The sequence below is a fragment of the Euprymna scolopes genome, chromosome 24 (assembly GCF_053919585.1).
Source record: "Euprymna scolopes isolate OS-2025 chromosome 24, ASM5391958v1, whole genome shotgun sequence".
Classification (NCBI taxonomy): Eukaryota; Metazoa; Mollusca; class Cephalopoda; order Sepiida; family Sepiolidae; genus Euprymna; species Euprymna scolopes.
Window position 1 is genome coordinate 9,659,094 of NC_136505.1, and position 20,448 is coordinate 9,679,541.

Genomic DNA, 20,448 nt, shown 5'->3' on the forward strand with positions numbered 1-20,448 from the left:
TACTTTGTTTGGTCATACATCAAGAACATTATCAATATGATTTTCCACAACACCAAAGCCAGCCTGATCACTGCCATCTGCCGAGTATTCACCGAGCTCCCACTGATGCTTGTGGAAAAGGCATGCTCCCAGTTCCGGACTTGTATTGAGGCAGAGATAGAGGCTGAAGGCAGCTTCATTGAATAGATGTTAGCTCTATTACATAGTCAAGTTACCTGAATTGATTTTTTCAATAAAAGTTATAAAATAAATCTTTAATGTTGTTTTCTTTAGGGCGGCAAATTTATTGTTCCACTCTGCATTATACTAATCTGTGTATATTTACAGCTCAAAGAAGTTGTGTGTATCAGTTTAGGAAGACCCCCCCACACACACACATATACACACTGTATCATCTGACATTCAACATTTCATACAATGATAATAATGATAAATGAACAATTAGATAAAAATTGTTTTGTAAACTTTTTTTTTTTTGTGATAAAAATGCAATTATGAACTTTTTCTCTTATCAGAAGTGAGAGCACCCCAGTTTAATTTCAGGTTAAAAACTCGTCTCCGTCGTTAAGGAAATTTAGATAAAAAAGATTTTACATATGTAAAAGACAATAAAATATAAACAAAGCAAAAAAAAACACTATAGTATTAAAAACCAAACATGTAAAAACAATAAAACAAAAGTAAAATGTAAAAAAAACAATAAAAAGTAAAAACAAAATAAAAATTAAACAATAAGACTTAAAAACAATTAGATTTAATAATAAAACATAAAAAAGCAATGTAAAAAAACAAACAAGGCATAAAAACAATGAAATATAAAAAAGCAATAACACAAGTATAAAAAAAACGTAAAACAATCATTAAAAGATAAAAATAAAACATGCAAAAAAAACAATAAAATATACAAAAGCAACAAAACATGAAACAAAGTTTAGAATTTGTTTCATATTTAGGTTTCATAAATGAATATGGATTTTATTAGTGCATCAGAAATGATTTTTTTAAAACTCATTATTAAAAAATATTTACTCTGATATTTACTGCATGAACAAAATGAGAAAGATAGGATATATAATTTTTTTTATAAGGGGTTCCATGAGACGTCATTTATTTCAAGTTCTGTAAGGGTACAATCGCTGAGAAACATTCCTCTGGACAGCCATCATCATCACTACTATTATAATTAGTCTCTCTAAAAGAAGAGTTACACCAGTTAAACCTGGTTGAGCTATTCTGAATAAGGCACAATCACGTTGGTACACCGGTTCTCGCCAGATCACCAATGTTAAGCAATGTTGAGCCTGGCTAGTACCAGATGGGTGACCATTTGGGAAGGCTAGGTGCTGTATGTACCTTCTGGGAGTGTTGGACGTGGGGCCAGCACCCTGATCCTGAAAAAAGAACTCCTTGCTACAAAAGCATTTACAAAGTTGTAGATAGCTTATGCACTTCCAGGGGCATAGGCTATGGATGGATGAAGCTACTCTGGCTTCTTCTCAAGGAGGAAGTTTACAGGGAATATCAATCCCTAGCTGCATGTATAAGCCAATTATGCGAAGATAGTGTACAGCACCTAGCATTCCTAAAATGGTTACTCATCTGGTACTAACCAGTCTCAACGTTGCTTAACTTTGGTGTTCTAATAAGAACTGTCGGGTTAATACAAAAAATTCTGCAGGCCTATCTGATAAAATGGTATAAACTCCACTTCATAAACATTTTTATTATAAAAGTTTAAATAAAAACTTTTTTTATTTTTATTTTCTTTAATTTCAAGGAATCGTTTCTTAGTCTGACAGACCCGCAGCAAAAGTCGGGGGATTTTTTTAAAAAATTTAATTATTTTTAGTGCGCAATCATTTATATTAGTGAGAAACAGTCCACCAATGACGTTCTTCACACACAAATTCGGAATAGTGGCGTCGGCAACTGTCGGGGGATTTTTCTTGAAGAAAGCTCTTCTAACATGACACTATGCTATTATTTGCTTATGTGTAATGCACTGATATACTTTACTTTTCTGCTCAACTAAATATTTTCTTGTGTATTTAGTTAATATTTTACCGTACTCTCTGTTTCTTTTAGGTTTGGGCAAGCAATATGCATTGGCTTTTGCTGAGCGAGGAGCCAGTGTGGTGGGTGAGTTTTTTATGAACTAATTTTTATTATTATTTAAATTCTGAGAGCAATCAAATAACCTTCTTCGTCCCCTCTTAAATGTATTTAATATTAATGTATGTACATTTGTATGTGTAACAGAGCATGAATGTGTGTATGACAGCAGCAGTAGCAGCTGTATGCAAATGACTGAGCCATGTGCGAGGTGACGTCACAGCAAGGAAGAAGTAAAAGAAAAAGATTATAAAAAAAGAGAAACATGGCCCAAGAAAGACAGAAATAGAGAGCCACAAGGAAAAACATGACAAAGATTAGAGTACTACGTGTTTGACACAGCAAAGTCTTGTTAAGCACATTAGAGTACGAGAAGACTTTTGAACAAGTGACAAGGTGTTATTCTGGAAGTACCCGTAAATAAATGTCTGTTGTTTTAACTGAAAAAAATGAGAAAAATTCTTTCCTTGTCTTTGTTTCCTTGCGACTAGGTCCTGGATATGACCTTAAACTATATCCAATGGTGCAGGCTTTGGGGAGTGTGGAGCCACCCCTTAATTGGTATTGCTCCCAGGTCCACTCTGACCCAGAGTGGTAGTACCTGTTAGGGTTCCAACTATGGGTTAAATAGAAACCGACACTTGAAAACAACATATATTCTATTAAAAATTTTTTCTTCAAAATCTTTGGATTCACCATTAAATAACCCGAAATAATGCCGTAAAACCCGAACTAATGCCGTAAAACAACTAACCAACCAACGAACCTTGCGACTATCTGCACACAGTGTGGGTCCCAAGTGTTGACATGTAACAACTATGTTCCATGTGTATGCGTGGGTATTTTTGTATATTATTTTATTTTTCTATTGGAATTCTTTGAGACGAGTAATTTATTTATTTATTTGTTTATTTGTTTATTTATTTATTTATTTGTTTATTTATTTATTTGTTTATTTATTTATTTGTTTATTTATTTATTTGTTTGTTTGTTTGTTTGTTTGTTTGTGGACTATTATTCTCATCTTCATAGTTGTTGTTTCACCATGTTTCGGCCAACTATTTATCTGGTCTTCCTCAGGTGGTTAACTGTGATAAGATAGGAATGCTGAGTCTCTTAACTGTATTGTCATTAATTACTGCTTTCCATGGTCATTGTTGCCTCACCACGTTTTGGCCAAATAATCCTCTGGCCTGCTTTGGGTAGGACTGAAACCGCTATCTTCAGACAATGCTCACCCGGAACTGTAGGGATTCAACTCCTCTATCCAGCGGCCCCGAAGTTGATTGGCCAAAAATATAGTGAAACGACAACAACTATGGAAGGCAGTAATTACTGAAGATACAGTTAAGACTCAGCTTTCCTATCCTATTGCAGTTAACCACCTGACAAAGAATTATGAAGATGAGGATAACAGTCTGCAAATAAATGTATTTTTGTACTCGATGAGGAGTACACAATTTCCGCATGTTGTAATGTTTATTATTGTTTTTTTTTTCTTTTTCTTCTTTGCTTCTTATTGTTATCTATATATAAATTCGTATTCTTCTCTGTTTGTTTATTTGCTTGTTTGTTCACAATTTGATTAATATATATAAAAGGTCCATTACTTTAATGTTGCATTCATTCCTATATATAATATGATTCTTGCAAAATATACGATTAAGAGGTGATGTCATTTGCATATTACATTAAGGAAAATGGATTTTATTAAATAGCGGTGTATTAGTTATTGTTTATAGTGAGAGAGTTGTTTTAAGTGATCTATTTAAGTTTATTATTTAAATTTGATTTATATTGATAACATATTTAATTTAATTTATTTTTATCAACATCGATTTTTTTTTTTATAAATCGGTTGAAGTTATTTCCCCTGTGCGCGAACTTTGTTCTTTTTGTTTTTGTTTTCTTTTTCGGCAAATATTAAAACTAAAAACTTTCAAGCATTATTTTTGGAATTAGCAATGGCCAACGACTCTTTATCTGAGAGTACATCTTTCAAACTCCTTGGCCTAACGTTCACAGGAAACATGAGTTGGAACAATTACATTGAAGGCATTGCCAGGGCTGCTGCAAGAAAGGTGGGCTCTCTCTACCGTGCTAGAAAACTACTAACACCCGAAAGTATCCTGTACCTCTATAAGGCCACCATTCGCCCATGTATGGAGTATTGCTGCCACATCTAGGCTGATGCCTCTGCTACTAGTCTCTCGCTCCTTGACAAGGTTCAAAAGAGAGTCGCAAACCTGATAGGCTCTGAACTGGCATCTAAGCTTCAGCCTCTGTCCCATCGACGAAATCTTGCATCCCTCTGCCTTTTCTACAAGTATTTTAGTGGTGAATGCTCTGACGAACTGCAATCACTTGTGCCCCCACGACAATGTAGAGATCCCTAGATGTAAAAGATCTTTTTACTCCAATAGTTTCTCCCCCAGAACCGCTAGACTCTGGAATTCCATTCCAGATCCCTGCTTCCCCAACAGTACTGCCGTTCAGAAGTTCAAGTTTAACGTGAACCGACATCTCGCTGCCCAAATCCCTACATAGTACCCCAGTAGTTGTTGCCCCTGTTAGTAGCCCCCTACACCAAAGTGGCAATTTGCCTTGTTTGGGGTGAAAATGTAATAAAAAAATAAAAAAATTAGTTTAAATAAAATAATTTCCGTGATTTCGCAATTAACGTTGTGGTCCAGTGGATTTTTTATTTTGAAATAAACAAACAATCCAATTCAACTACGATTCTTTATTTAAAACAAAAACAAAAAAAGCTTTCATTTACGTTTTTTTTTTCCTCACATTTTTTTGAGATCGTAACTATTTTTTTTTTTCTTTTAATAACGCAATAAGTCATAACTCATCATTTTTATAACATAAAAACGTGTATTTTGGTAACACAAATTCTACATAAACATTCGGTTAACACAAATTCTACTTTGGTATTTTTGAAACTGAATTATTTACAGTTTGTTTTTGTTGCAACAAACCATAATAAAAAATCTTTCTAGACTGAGGTAGCCTAAAAGAAATTCACATAAACTGGAATATAGTCATAAAAAGGTGCTCAATATCTGGAGAATAGCTTCTCTTTATATCCTTTCTGCTGAAATATCTGGTAGAGAGTTTGTCACATACTTCTTTTTTCGGGGGAAGTGGGGGGGGTTACATTTTCATATTTTTATTCATTCTTTCATTTTTGGAAATTTTTGTTGGGGTAACGATGGAGTTGACATATATTAATGGAAAACTGCTCAATATTCTTAGTATAGCAGGTGTGGCTAAATCGAACTTCTTGTTGACCCTGGCAACACTGGGTATCCATGCTAGTGAAGAATAAATAAGTTGAGCAGAAGAGTGTTGAGAGATCGTGGACAGCATCGGTGTAATGCTTCAGCAGCACCACTACTCCCAGTCACAGGTTAGGGGGAAGGGTAATCAGTCTTCCAGCAAAGAAAGTAGACTCGACCAAAAAGAATAGAGGACAACCTCAGATGAAGAATTATAAAATAATTGTATTTAAATAGAAGAGGAAATCATGAAGCAGATTCGATTGAGCGGAACAGCAGGAAATGATGTACCTAGTCAGCAGTAGATTATTTTGGATGGACAAGAATAAGGGAACTAGAACCTGTACACAGCAGGAAGAACGTTTTCCGCACCTGTACAGCGGAAAAAGGGTTGAATTGAGAGGAACAGAGGTAAACTGGACCCTGGATAGCATAGGACGACGTTACATGGAGATTGCAGTGGATGCCTTGGGTAGGTTTGGTCTGTGTGACTGTAGACAAGAGTTGAATCAACAGAAACAAGAATTGCTGGAATAAGGAACACGAGTTAGAGCAATGATTGCAGATAAGGAGCTGGAGTTGGAGCTACCAGAAAGAACTAGGAGTTGAGGCAGTGGTTGCAGGAAGGGGCAGGAGCTACTGGAAAGAACTGATGCGGTAAGGAGCTGGAGCAATGATTGCAGGAAGGAGCTAGAACTGCAGGAAGAAGAGATATGTCTCGGCAAACAGCAGAAGTTAGATCGCATTAAGTAGTTTGAGAAGTTTTCCCTGAAAAGTGTGATTGTTGTTGTTAATGCTGAATTCTTCTGCTTCTGGGTTTCATCATTAGATCAGAATGAGTTTTGTTTTGGAGTCTCCTCACTTCCATGGCTGAGATAAATTCTTGGTCAAAAACCTGTTGAATATATTTCTGAGCCAGCATATTATATTTAGTGATTCATGTTCTTAACACTAAAAATGTGTAATTTGCTTGAATTTATTTATACAAATAATTATTCCAACAAAGAGGATTTTTCATTTTCTCTGTTTTTCTTTCATGTGTTTATCCTTTAGTGAATGACTTGGGAGGCAGTTCTGATGGGAAAGGACAAAGCCTTCTCGCCGCTGACACAGTTGTTAATGAAATTCAGGCCAAAGGAGGAAAAGCAGTTGCCGATTATCGTAAGTTTGGTTTTGAAATTTACTCCATCTAAATTATTTCTAAATGTTTTCTTCTGTTTGTTCATCTTATATAGAGATAGAGTAGAGCCAGCCAAAGTGTAAATCCTATGTTAATGCTTAATAAGTTTTCTTATACATTTTATGTATTTAATTCTGTTTTGCCAGTTATTTATGGCAAATGTCCATCCATGTTGTTAAAAATAAAAAAAATTGTATTTTCTAATCCTATGCACGTTCTCATTTTGATTAGTGATATTTCTGTAGAGGGATAAGAACCTCCCACAATCATTCATTAATAATTGTATTTTATCAAAGTTCGCACAGACTTGAAAAGCCTTGAGTTTTGTTTTGAAAAAGCCTTATTTCTATTATTATTCTGAAAATATGGAAAATGTCTTGAAAAGGGCTTGAAAATTGTATTCTCCATTTCCAATAAAAACTTGTCAGAAAATTAAAAATAAAATTTAAATATTAAAATATTTTTTAAATATTGATTAAAATATTGATTAAAATATTTTTTATATATTAAAAATAAAATCAAAATAAACACATTCTTCTGAAGTTGCATCATCTTACGTCTGGTATTGTCAATACAAGAGTTATTTCCCTTTATCACAAAACTACCTGATGTTATCCATATACTTTACAGATGTAGCAAAACTGAAATTTAAAATTCAAAAGTAAAACAAACGCAGTGTATACCAATTCACAATATGGAAAACAGCAATATTTAATCGTGCTTGGTTGACCATATGTAAGTAGATCATGGAATTTAAATATGAACTGCAAACGATTCAAAATCACTGAATGACGAATACCGAAGAGTTTTATTGCATTTCTCTCTTTTGATTTATTTTACTTCAAAGTTCTCATAAATCAAGGGCGACAACTTGGGACTAACACTTGAACTCAATATAAAATACATAGATATTCGAATGTTCCATGAAAGTTCTTTATCTTTCAAACACTGAGTTAGTAAAGAAATTGAGAACATAATTTTCCTCTCCCCTGTTAACCATTTTCACATGTTGTAGTATACTTTTCGTTTTGGTTTCTTGGTTTTACTGGATTCCAGGACAAGAATTCATCTAGTCTGGTGGAGTATTCAGCTTTGTGCTATTACTTGAGATAACATCACTTGGAGAAGGCGCACCATTCCTCGGAAAAGCTAATGTATGTTAGCCATAGTGAGGAGATCTTATTTGGGCAGCGAATACAAGATGTGAGTTTGAATATTTGGTCAGGGTTTACTTCTAAGGAGAAGTATCCTCATGCCAGGTTGTTTTGACAAACCCCTGTACAGAGAGACTTTAGAGACTCGAGGATAGTGTCTAGTAGACATTTGTGTAAATAACTGACCTTAAAAACAGATAAATGAAAGTGATTTTTCCTGTTGTCAATTACTAGGTTTTTTGGTTTATTATATCATTGTTTATATATCAAATTTTGTTTTTCAACTGGAATTTTGTCTGAAGAAAACTTTGAAAATCTGTTTGAATCCTGCTTATTTAATAAGAGACATATTTTTCCTATGCACCGATACTCTCTTGGGTTTTCTGTCAGATGTATTTTGATGTAAGTATGATGTAAGATGTATTTTGATTGGTTAATCTAAATAATCTGTTATAGTTTTGTCCAATTGCTGTGTTTGTTCCAAATGAATGGACGTCTTAAAACTGAAAATGCATTTAAATTATTGCAGATAATTCAGCTTCATTTACTAAAATTAAAGAATTTTTTAAAATTGACTTCAAATTTTTTTGTTTATTTATACATCCATTCGAAATATACATTTTTGTTTATTTATACGTCCATTCGAAATATACATTTTTGTTTATTTATACGTCCATTCGAAATATACATTTTTGTTTATTTATACGTCTCTTCGAAATATACATTTTGTTTATTTATACGTCCATTCGAAATATACATTTTTGTTTATTTATACGTCCATTCGAAATATACATTTTTGTTTATTTATACGTCCATTCGAAATATACATAATCTTTGAGTTTTAAAAGACTGAAATGAATTAAATTTCTTATTGCTTTTTATGAAAGGTAAGGTTCAAGTCAGCTAACGTACTTCCTAATTTCTGGCATAGTGCTACCGGAAGCAATGACAAGGCAAATCAGTTCCTTCACTTTTATTGGTCTTCAGTATTTTTATTGTGAAGCGATTTATTGAAATAAAATATAAGAAGAGGACATTATTGGACATAAAAATAAAATTATTGAAAAATATGCAATAAAAATTAACAAAATTTAAAAAAATAACACAATTGGTCTTTATTTGTACTTTTAATAAAAAAATTTAAAAAATTAGTTTATATTTTATTTTAAATTTTATAAGAAATATATGTTTATGAAATTTAAAATATAAAAGTTATTTGAATTTATATAATAATATATGTTTATGAAATGTAAAATATAAAAGTTATTTGAATTTATATAATAATATATGTTTGTGAAAGTATAAAAATAAATTGAAATCAAAATAACAAATAATTTATAAAGCAAAGGAACTTGCCTTGTGACCACTTGGAAACTTTTGTGGTTGGGTCGTCCACAATTATAGCAGATAATTTTATTCTTTTTCTTGGGAAGATTACTTTTGGGGAAAACACTGTAGTGAGATATGTAATTTGGTTTTGTCTGTTTTTCAGAAGCATTTTTGAACTTCATGATATTGCTGGAATTATTATTGTCCATGAGCATCTGATTCATCTCTTCATAACTGTGCAATGCCACTTTAAATTCACTGAAATTTCTGGGTGTGTCTTTTTGCATTATAACAGTTGTAAATGGTTTAAAATCGGCTGGAAGTCCCTTGAGGGTCATTGATATCAACAGGCTATTGCTTATTATTTCACCTGAGAGTTTTAAGGCATTGGCGGTTGTTTCTGCCCTTATAATGTAGTCGGTAATAGTTTCATCCTCATTACATTTTAGAGACGTTAGTTCTGTATATAGGGATATTATTTTCGGTTTCCCTTTTGATAAATAATATTCTCTTAATATGTTCAATGCTTTCCGTCCATCATCCAAGGCATCTCTTATAATCAGAGACGGACTTTATCATTTAAGCATTGAATTAATTCTGCAAAAACAGTTGCATTCTTTTTGAGAAATTCGGGGTTGTTTGGATTCTCTGTTAGAGATTGTATAACTTTGTGTAGTTTCCGAATCGTTAGATACCCCAGAAATTTTACCTGCCACAATTTGAATTTAGATTCCAAACCATCAAAGAAAAGACGATGGCTGGCGTATAACCTGTTAAGTGTTAAGACATTATGTTGAACAAAGATGGTGGTGAAGAATCAGTGCAGTTCCGATCTTGAGTGTTAAGAAATTCCTAGTAACAAAGATGGCGGCGAACTGATTGAATCCAAAATTCGACAATTTTTATAGTAACTTTGGAAGCTTCTAATTGGTTGATTATAAAAGTGATCGTCAAAATCATCGATGTCATACCCTAATTAGGAGTCAAAAACATTTTAACAGCTTCATACCTAGATGAACTGGGAATGTTTTACCTAAATAACATTAAAAATAAAAACGTGAAAGACTTAAAAATATTGAAAAAGAGTTAGGCGTGTGTCTCTCACATTCGCCCACATATTGCAGCAGAAGTTCAAAAAACACCAGGCACAACTGTCTCATTGACATTCACCATTATTATTCTATACCAGATATTGAATACAGGATTTATGTGAAAAAAAAAAATCTCATTATCTTTTGTTTTATTTTTGATTTTATTGCAAAAAGGTTTTCTGAGTAGAAAATACCAATTTTTATGAAAAGTGCGCTGTGAAAATTTAAATGAACTCAATAGTGTGCCACCATGTACAAAAGGTTGGGGACCACTGATCAAATTTCTTTCTTTTCTTTTCATCATAAAAAAATGCGGACATATTTTGTTTAATGTATACAACAATGATTATTTAAAACTTTTGTTTCACGTATTTTAAGCAGCAAACTTTGCAAATGATAACAAACTGGAAAAGTCACAATTCAAGTAAATGCATCAAGTTTTTAATAATTTCATCGTTTTGATTTTAGATTCTGTTGAAGAGGGTGAAAAACTAGTGGCGACTGCTATAAACGCTTTTGGAAGAATTGGTAAGTATTCTTTGGAAGAATTGGTAAGTATTCTTTGGCGCCTGTCAAACACAAAAAAATAAAGAATAAACCTGTGTGGTGTATATACTCATGACAAAAAGAAAACATTGTATTTCAAAAATCAAGTAAATTGATTAAGTAGTTTTATTTTTATAAAGAAAATAATTTTCAACCGAATTTGAGTTTTTCCAATGCTTCCTTCCACATGTTAAGAATGGCTTTCTAAAATCTTGCAAAAGTTTTCATTATTTTAATTATTTGCAATTATCTCTCTTGTCCTGCAAAAATTTGTATGGAGAGATCGACGCTCGGCATTTAGTCATAAAATTTTATTTTTGTATTTTTACTTTTGTTTTACAAAGGGGTTACCACATATTTGACTTTTAATTGAAATATCCTAGTGTTCTGGTCAATTTAAAAAATGAGCTTCAAATCGAGAAGGCAAAAAGAAACTCCGCAGCAACAAATGAGCTTAAAACCAGCTTAAAATATCCACCTTTTAGCATTTCTAATCATAATTAATGTTGTTCCTAGGTTATACAATGTAACATTTAGTCCATATACCTTGTTCCTAGGTTATACAATGTAACATTTAGTCCATATACCTTGTTCCTAAGTTATACAATCTAACATTTAGTCCATATACCTTGTTCCTAGGTTATACAATGTAACATTTCGTCCATATACCTTGTTTCAAGTGTCATTAATCTCCACCTTTCCTGTTTATCCAATTGAGAAATCGGTTGCAGATCGCAATGTGAAAAAAACGATACAAATTACTGTTTAAAAGCATTAAAACACCAGCAGTGTTCATGATGCCTCTAAATCTGGTCGTTCTAGAGTTACTTCTTACAAGGAAGACAATGCTATCAAGATCCGCAGCCTCAGAAACAGATTTGAAATGGCTCTCCAAATCCAACAACAGTGTAATCTTTTTAAAAAGTGCTCTCTTTCTACATTAAAGAACAGATTGAAGGAATTTAATTTGCGAGGCTGTGTTCCAAGATGTAAGCCGATGATTTCTGTAAAGAACAGAAACCTCCGTCAGAACTTTGTTAGATACAATGAAGATCATGACTCTATATTGGTTGAAAGAGATTTTTAGCGACAAAAGCAAGTTTAATAGGCTAGGCAGTGATGGTATGCAGTACGTCCAGAATGCAATGTAGTTTTATACATATACGTACATATTTTCGATTTGCCCTTAAAAGTGAGGGCGAAACTGGTCAGCTTTTATTTCTTTCTCCTCTTCTTTGCCCCTTTTTCTTTATTCTAAAATGCGTTTTATTTTTAATCATGAATTATAAAAGTCTTCCCTCTATGATAGCAATATATATATATATATATATATATATATATATATATATACATCAATAGAAAAATAGAAATTGAGATTTATATATTTATTTTTTTTAGATTTTTTGCATGACCACTTCTCAATATCATAGAAATATAGAACCCCGGACAGAAATATAAATTTTTGAGCCGTAAATTGATCTAAGGTTTTCCTTGAGCTTAGGGAATAACCAAAAGTCATAGCAGTAGATCCAACTTTCATCGCAGGTCACCAGAGCATCAAGAACTGTGGTATCTGAATTGATCAGCTCAGCCATCTGTTTGCTATCATGACTACATCTTTCTTTCTGATCTTCTCTGATCTTCTCTGAACACCTTGGAACAAACTTTGTACAAATCTTTTGTATATTCAGTTCCTCATGAATAATTGTTCACACAGTTCCCACACTGACATCAAACTGTGCACTTCTTTATTTGGCCAATCAACTCTGGTGTTCTGACTTCTTTACTCCTTCCACACCTCTCATCATCCCTCACAGACTCCCTGCCTTCATTGAATCTCTTATACCACTCAAAAACTGATACTCGGTTCATGCAAGATGGTCCAAAAGCAATCTGAAACATTCCATACGTTTCTGTGGAATTTTTTCCAAGTTTGAAACAGAATTTTATTGCATATCGTTCTTCTAACGTGTCCTCACATCCAGATTGCATTTTTGAAATTCCAATTTCTGCTGTAGCTGTTCTTTTGAACCTGAAATCATAAAAATTGGTCCGTCATTTCATAAGATGTATAGCAATAACATACTGAATTTTCAAGAGTTTGCAACAATTTTAAACTTATTTAAGGCACCTCAGATATTTTTAATAAGTTTTTTGCGGTTATGTATTTCAAACCTTGTACATCATACAGATGTTGTTTTGTTTTTTTTTCAAAGGTTGGATTGCCAAATGTAAACAACATCGAAAGTCTGATCACTATCCTCCGCCTATAAAGTCTCACAAAAAAAAAATTTGCAAACAAATTAGTGATAGAATTAGTGGAGTCGAGTAAACTTTTAATTTTATCACCTCTCTATTGATACTTTTATGATAGGTGTTCGAGGCTGAGCTCCAATCTATGGTCCCTCACTGGAAAACATTCACAACAAATACTCACCTAGCTGAAAACAATTGCCAACAACTTTCCTCATTTGTGCCCAAAACTAAACAAAAATTTCATGAACCAAGCTTCTTCCCTAGAACCGTCTATCTGTGAAACACAATACCATTAGTCTGCTTCCTGGCTGACTATAACCTGATCGTTTTCAAGTCTAATGTGAATAAATTCCTACTGCGTCGCCCACCCAGATAATCTTTCTCTACCAAAGTTTCCATCATGACTGATATTGTCTCACCATCAACCTAACACTTAACCCTTATCCTTGAGTGACCTCTGGGCATTGATAAGTCATGACCACCTAAGTAAAAAAAAAAGAAAAATTTTTTTTAATCCCATTTTTTTTATTTCCGTTTCATGAAAATGTGATTTATAAAATTCTATTTGTCCTAATAAACTTCAAATTTTTCTCCTTGCAGATATCGTTGTCAACAATGCAGGCATTTTACGTGATCGGTCATTTTCTCGGATCACTGATGAAGATTGGGGTAAGGAATTTTCGTTTCCTAATTCGTAGACAGATTTTCTTTTACTTTGAAAAGTCAAAAAACGTTTTGGTGTTTATTAAGATACAGTCGACAAATCGGTTTAAAAAAAAAAATGTTGTTTCAATCAAAAACAATATCACATACTTAATTGTCATGTCGAAAATAGTAATATATCCAAAACTTACAAAAAATCATCAAGTAGAAATTTATTTATATTTAAGTCATTTTTATGGAAAATTAGATAAAATCACATTTTTCTTAGACATTATAAAGTAGGCCATCCATCCATCCAGCGCGGCTGCAGCCGAGATTTAACTTATCACACGAGTTTGTAGTATAATTCAAACCTTGTCAGTAGCTGATACTTAATGCTTCGCCAGGGCTATCAAGGGTATTTTTTATTGTAACACCATCACTACCACGGCTTAAGAGAGTCCCATCTACCCTCGAGAGGAGGACAGACTGCGCCAGTTTCTCAACCTGCTATTTTGCCTCGCAGTACATACAGTGCCTCGCCTTCCCAAATGGTCATCCATCTGGTACTGGCCAGGCTCAACGTTACTTAACTTTAGTGATCTGGTGAGAACCGGCGTGTCAACGTGATTGTGCCGGTTAAAGTAGACAGTAGGAGGCAATACACAGGGGACATAACTCTGAAAGGAATATTTGTCACATGGCTGCAATATTTGTACATTTTTTTTTACTAAAAACAATCGCAGTTGTTCAACTCAATAAATTTTCGTCATTTTTTGATATATTACTATTTTCGACATGACACTTAAAAACGTAATTATATTTTTTGCTTAGAACTATATATTTAAAACATCGATTTTTCGATTATAGTTTAACAAGTACTGACATATATCAAATTCTGAATGGAACTTGGGAATTGTTTTTTCCATTTCTGTAGATCTGTTCCGGTCTTCTGAGATGATAGCAATTGCAAATTTTCTATTGGATGAGAAGTGAGCTGTGGATGATTCTTTTTGGTGGCCTTTGTTGCATAGCGTCATTTCATCAAATTCTGCTCCATTTTATTTCATGCTAGCAAGACACGTGTCCCGGCGCTGCCTGGGAGAAATCAAAAAGAATTATTTACCTCTAATAAGTAAATATTAGGCTATCAAACAACCAATCTGATTCAATTTTATGTTTTTCAATGCTCAGTTGGTTCAAATCAAAGTGTACTTGTTCTCTGCTTAAGTATGGTGCACGCGGTTCTCGATTTTTTTTTCGGTTTCTAGTCCTTCAAGTAAGTTTGGCATCATTACTTTTGAAGTAGATGAGTAAAACCCGCCTCTCTGATGATAGTAATCCTCCCCACTTGTTTCTTCTCAACCTCATCCAAATTTCAGTTATCTTGAAAAGACACCACCCATTCTCCAAACTCCATCATCTGTTTCATTTTTTCCTTCTATTTTGATCCCACTCCCATTTAGAGATTGATATGCTTGTTTTAGAATCGGAACAGACTGGAAAACAGTGGACAGTTTATTATTTTTTTTAAATTGTGAAGCTCTTACTAACCACTTTTTTTTTTTTTGGTTTATTTTCCCCAGTGTTATCCCAATGAATTTTTATGAAATCCTTTTTCCCCACACTTTCATGGCCTTGTGCCTGATTTGTTTTAAATGTAAATTCATTTATATTTTTTTGCAAATAGATATTTCAAAGTGTAGCATCTGTGCTCTACATAACAGTGACATCAGACATTTTGCTGTAAGTTTAAATCTGATAGGAAGAAGAAAGACAAAGAGATAAGGAGAGAGAAAGAGAGAGGTGGAATATGGCAATCATAGCATAGTGTATATCATAAAAATATGGCAAGTCAGCTACACAGAAATCCGTGTATGTGCAGGTGGGGAATGTATTCGCTTAACAAAAATAAACTTTTACTGAAATTCTAAAATGTCATTAAGGAAAATAAAGTTTTCGTGCAATAATTTAATTCTTCAACATTTATCGTCATACTGCAGCAGTCTTACGAAATTTTTCAAATTTGCTTTTGAATGTGGAATTAAATTTATTTTGGAGTTCCAGATTAATTAATCAACTTGGAATTCCCAAATAAATTTTATTCTACAGTTTTTCTCTTTGATTAATTAATGAGATACTTAATTTCTGTAAATGTTCTGTACAAGGTGGAACGATAAAATTGTCACCCTAGAAAAGATGACATGATTTCATTTCCATTGATATTTTTATTGCAGGTCATCTACTAGTCATCTACTAGTTGGCCAGTTGTGTACAAATCCCAAGAGTAATAGGAGCCTTCTATCATGTCTGAAAGTGACACAATGTTCAACGAGCAAGATTGGAGATGCACCCCTGTACAACTCATGCTCTCTGCCAATCCAATTTATGACAACAGAACCATTGCCAGCACCTTCAAAATCCATTGCTGGATTGCCATGAATAACAGGGGCATGCCCAGGGTGATGAAAACAAAGTTTCCGGTCACGGTTATGGTCTTTGGTGTGGTTTCAAGTAAGGACTACATCATGCCACTTCACATCTTCGAAGTCGGCTTGAAATTCAACACCAAAGTGTACCTGGATGTGCTGAAGAGTGTGGTGATCCCCTGGTGTAATCAGATGGCAGCTGGCAGACCCTGGGTGTGGCAGCAGGACTCTGTGCTGGCTTACAAGTCCAAAGAGACCCAGGCTTGGCTTCAGAAGAAGTGCTACAACTTTGTACCCTTCTCTCACTGCCCCACCTCCTTCCCTGACCTGAACCCACTGGACTACTTCATTTGGTCATATGGTGAGAACATCACCAACATGACCCCCCCCCAAAGCTAGCTTGATTGCTGCCATCTGCTGAGTATTTGCCAAGCTCTTGCTGGCACTTGTGGAAAAGGCATGCTCTCAGTTCTGGACCCGTATCAAGGCAGTGATTGAGGCTGAAAGCGGCTACATTGAACAGATATCAGATCTACTACATAATCAAGTTACCTGAATTGATTTTTTCCAATAAAGCTGTAGTGTTGTTTTCTTTAGGGCGACAAATTTATTGTTCCAACCTGTATTCTATTAAATTTTGTAAAGGCTTCTTCTTTTTAAAATGTGTTACAATAAAACGTTTAAAACTAATTCCTATTTTCCAGACCTTATTAACCGTGTTCATTTGCGAGGTTCTTTCCTTGTCACACGAGCAGCTTGGCCTTATATGAGGAAACAGAAATTTGGAAGGTTAGATTTATTTTTGCACTTGAAATGGGTTTGTGCTGTTGTAGTTTACCGCAGGGGCAAATTAAAGTGAAATTAGGTCAAATTAAAATTAAAAAAAAAATGCTTATTGTGACTCTTAAAAATTGACCCTTTTTTTCGTTTTGAGTTTCAGAGAAAATATCATTAAACACAACATACTGAAGAAACAATAATGACACAGAAGATTGTATAAAATATCTCTACTATTTTATAAAAGTCACTTTGTGTGTGTGAATTCCTTCCTCGTAGGTTCCAAAACGCCTGAGCCTATCTTTTGCAAATTTCACACAAATTTAATTTATATGTCTGACAGTGTTCTTAGATATGTCTTGTACAGAAATTCATCTGATAACTATCGAAAATCAAAAAAATCTGATCTTAAAAATAGTCTTTCTTCTCTTAAAGATAAAAAAGAATTTGTACAGGGGAATATTTTATGTTACACCGGTGTAACCTTGGCCGATGTAACGTAAAATACTCCTCTGTAAAAATTCTTTTATTTGTTTTTGTGAATTAGTCCACCAGGCAAATTATTCCTGGTAATATATAATATTCAATAGAGGATTGATTCTATAATAATACATACGCAATATGCATGAATTAAAATATCATGTTTAAGCGTATTGTATGACTGGGCAACGGCAGGCGGCCAGCTAGTGTAAAAGATATTAATAAAACATATGATAAGAACTGGAGAGAATAAACAAGATAATTGTCGAGTGAAAAGCTTTGAGAAAAAAGCTTTTTGGTACAAAACAAATTCCAAATGTTGAGACGTGAAAAGAGAGAATGAACAAAGTCTCTGTGAACGAAAAATGTAAAAAAATGTAAAAAAATTATCTTCCAGGAGAGGATAGGTTCCAGTTAAGACATTGGCATGAAAATGGGTAATATTGGTCCCTATGGCCGAGACTTTGGTTCCCGTGACTTTTGCTTATTCCCTCTGCTCAAGGAAAACTTTAGACGCTTTGTTATGAGACAATTGAGGACATGAAAGAGGGTGTGGTGAGGCTCATAGACATGCTCACACGAGAGGATTTCCATGGACCTTCGAGAAGTTGTTGGAATAGTACAACAAGTGCATTGCAGCCGGAGGAGATTACTTTGTAGGGGACTAGTGTTTCATGTGTGTACTGTCAATGAAAGTGCTCATACGAAAAAGTAGGGAAACTTATTGAAGGCAACTTGCGTATTTTAGGAATTTAAAAAATACTCCATACTCGTAGCTGATACGCATAAGATTTCCAACATGAAATGGTCCCTCTGCAAAATGTTGAATGAAAGATTTCTCTGGGTTCTCACATCTTTGATGTCTTTTACAAAGGCTAATTTCAATTCTGAGCTTAGACGACCTTCAGCACATCTGGATTAATGGTAGTGAGAATAGATGGAAAATTTTAGGCATTTATTACTATTTACTATGACAACAATTCAAAAATGTATTAAAGAAACAAATACATAACAAATAAATGTTACCAAGATTCAAGATTAGTTACTCTTCTACCTACCTGGATAAGTTTTTTGTGTTTTAACTTATTTTAAAGTGTGATTTTAAATTTGAAACACAAATAGTATCAAGTTGCTAAATTAAAATGAGAAGAAGATGACTGATATGAGACAGCTATCTAGGAATACTCAATAATCGCTCAAAACTTGAAAATGAAACAAAATCCGAAAAGTATTTTAGTATAACCTTGCAATGAACTCTCACATCTGATGACAGGATGAAAACTGAAAATGTTTCGACCAAGACTTGTATATATGAGAAAAGTGTCCGATGTATTTCTGATAGGCTGTTGACGTTGGAGTTAATGATGTAACAAGATAGTTTGAGAGACACGTAGAAATGGGTCAAGAGTTGGCAATCAGTTGAGAGTGGACAGCCAGTAGTCAGATAGAAGAGAGAGAAGGCCAACACACTTCTGCCATCGCAGCCAACCCCCATACTGACTGAAACTCTTTCGCTTGTCATATAATCACTGTAATGTAAATAAAACTTTGTTGATTCAACAAATTGTTATTTGATTACAAAAACCATGGTTGTCAGAGTGAATAGACTTTGGCATACATTTCGTAAAAGTGCGAACCATAAATTATAGACGACAATATAACAATGTGATATTTAACATTCCTCATTTTGGGTTTTCTAAACTAGAATTTGATTCCAGTATGCAATTAGGAAGGATGTATTTTGGAAAAGGATTGCATTTTCCTTTGAAGCTTAGCTATGACAAAATATTTTTGGCCTTTCCCTCCCATATAGTTGTTGACAATGGAACTGATATCAGTTTTGAGTCCTGGGTAACACAGGACTTAGCATGTCTGTAATAAGGCACAAGTGACATTAACTTTTGCTTTGAAAAAAAAAAAAAATGGATATATTTTTTTTGTTTAATGAGATAGGAAAATGATTTTATCTTTTGATAAAAATAGATATTTGTCTGGAATGGAGAAAGTTTAATAAAAACTAACAAAAAGGAATCTTATTTTTATAAAATTTACCCCACATTAAGAAAGAGTCTCTTAACCCTCTGGGGGCACTGTATTATTCTGTTCAGCATGTCTTGGGCAAGAATAGCCTCATGGCGCCCACCCTTCTCCAGGCTTCAGAGCACATACAACACCTAGTCTTACTAAGTAATGATCACCCAATTTTAGCACTAGTCAGGCTCAACGTCACTTATTTTTGGTGATCTAACGGAATGTCAATGTGATTATAACCCACATTACAATCATCATCGCCAGCGCCCCTGCTGTTTTAACAGCATCAACAACCACGGCTCTCCGAATTGTAGAGCCATGGTAATCTTGGGAAGACAAGTAAAGACGGTAGATTCCCGTTGCTTTCCATCTTGATTCAAAGATGCATCTCCTCCACTGAGTCAAACACGGCCACAGATACCAACATGGAAATCTTTACAACTTGGCACAGTACATACAACACCTAACCTTCCCAAATGGTCACCCATCTGGTACTGGTCAGGGTCATCATTGCTTAACTTTGGTGGTCTAGCAAGAACCAGTGTGTCAACATGATTGTGCCATTTTAATATACATATTGTATAAATGCAATATGTATATTAAAAAAATATGTATATTAAAAAATGTATATTAAAAAATATATATATATTAAAAAAAATGTATATTAAAAAATATATATATATTAAAAAAAATGTATATTAAAAATATATATATATATTAATAAAAATGTATATTAAAAATATATATATATTAAAAAATATGTATATTAAAAAATATGTATATTAAAAATATATATATATTAAAAAATATGTATATTAAAAATATATATATATTAAAAAATATGTATATTAAAAATATATATATATTAAAAAATATGTATATTAAAAATATATATATATTAAAAAATATGTATATTAAAAATATATATATATTAAAAAATATGTATATTAAAAAATATGTATATTAAATATATATATATATTAAAAAAATGTACATTAAAAAAATGTATTAAATATTTAGATTGTAATTCTTATTTCTATTTCCTATTTTCATACGGCAATAGATCACATGACTGATAACTTTTAATAGCTAGAAATCCGTTAACATTCGCTGTTGGTTCAGGTTGTGTAGTACATC

General features: G+C 33.3%; 1 protein-coding gene across 1 annotated transcript in view; it reads left to right on the plus strand.

Annotated features, from left to right (window-relative positions):
• Positions 1-20,448, plus strand: part of LOC145246582 (peroxisomal multifunctional enzyme type 2-like) — an 80,494-nt gene that overhangs the window by 6,307 nt on the left and 53,739 nt on the right. The window contains exons 2-6 of the mRNA XM_080108196.1: positions 2,086-2,139; positions 6,450-6,557; positions 10,619-10,678; positions 13,553-13,621; positions 16,728-16,812. Coding sequence (XP_079964322.1) covers positions 2,086-2,139; positions 6,450-6,557; positions 10,619-10,678; positions 13,553-13,621; positions 16,728-16,812 — 376 coding nt within the window. The remainder of the gene's footprint in view (positions 1-2,085; positions 2,140-6,449; positions 6,558-10,618; positions 10,679-13,552; positions 13,622-16,727; positions 16,813-20,448) is intronic.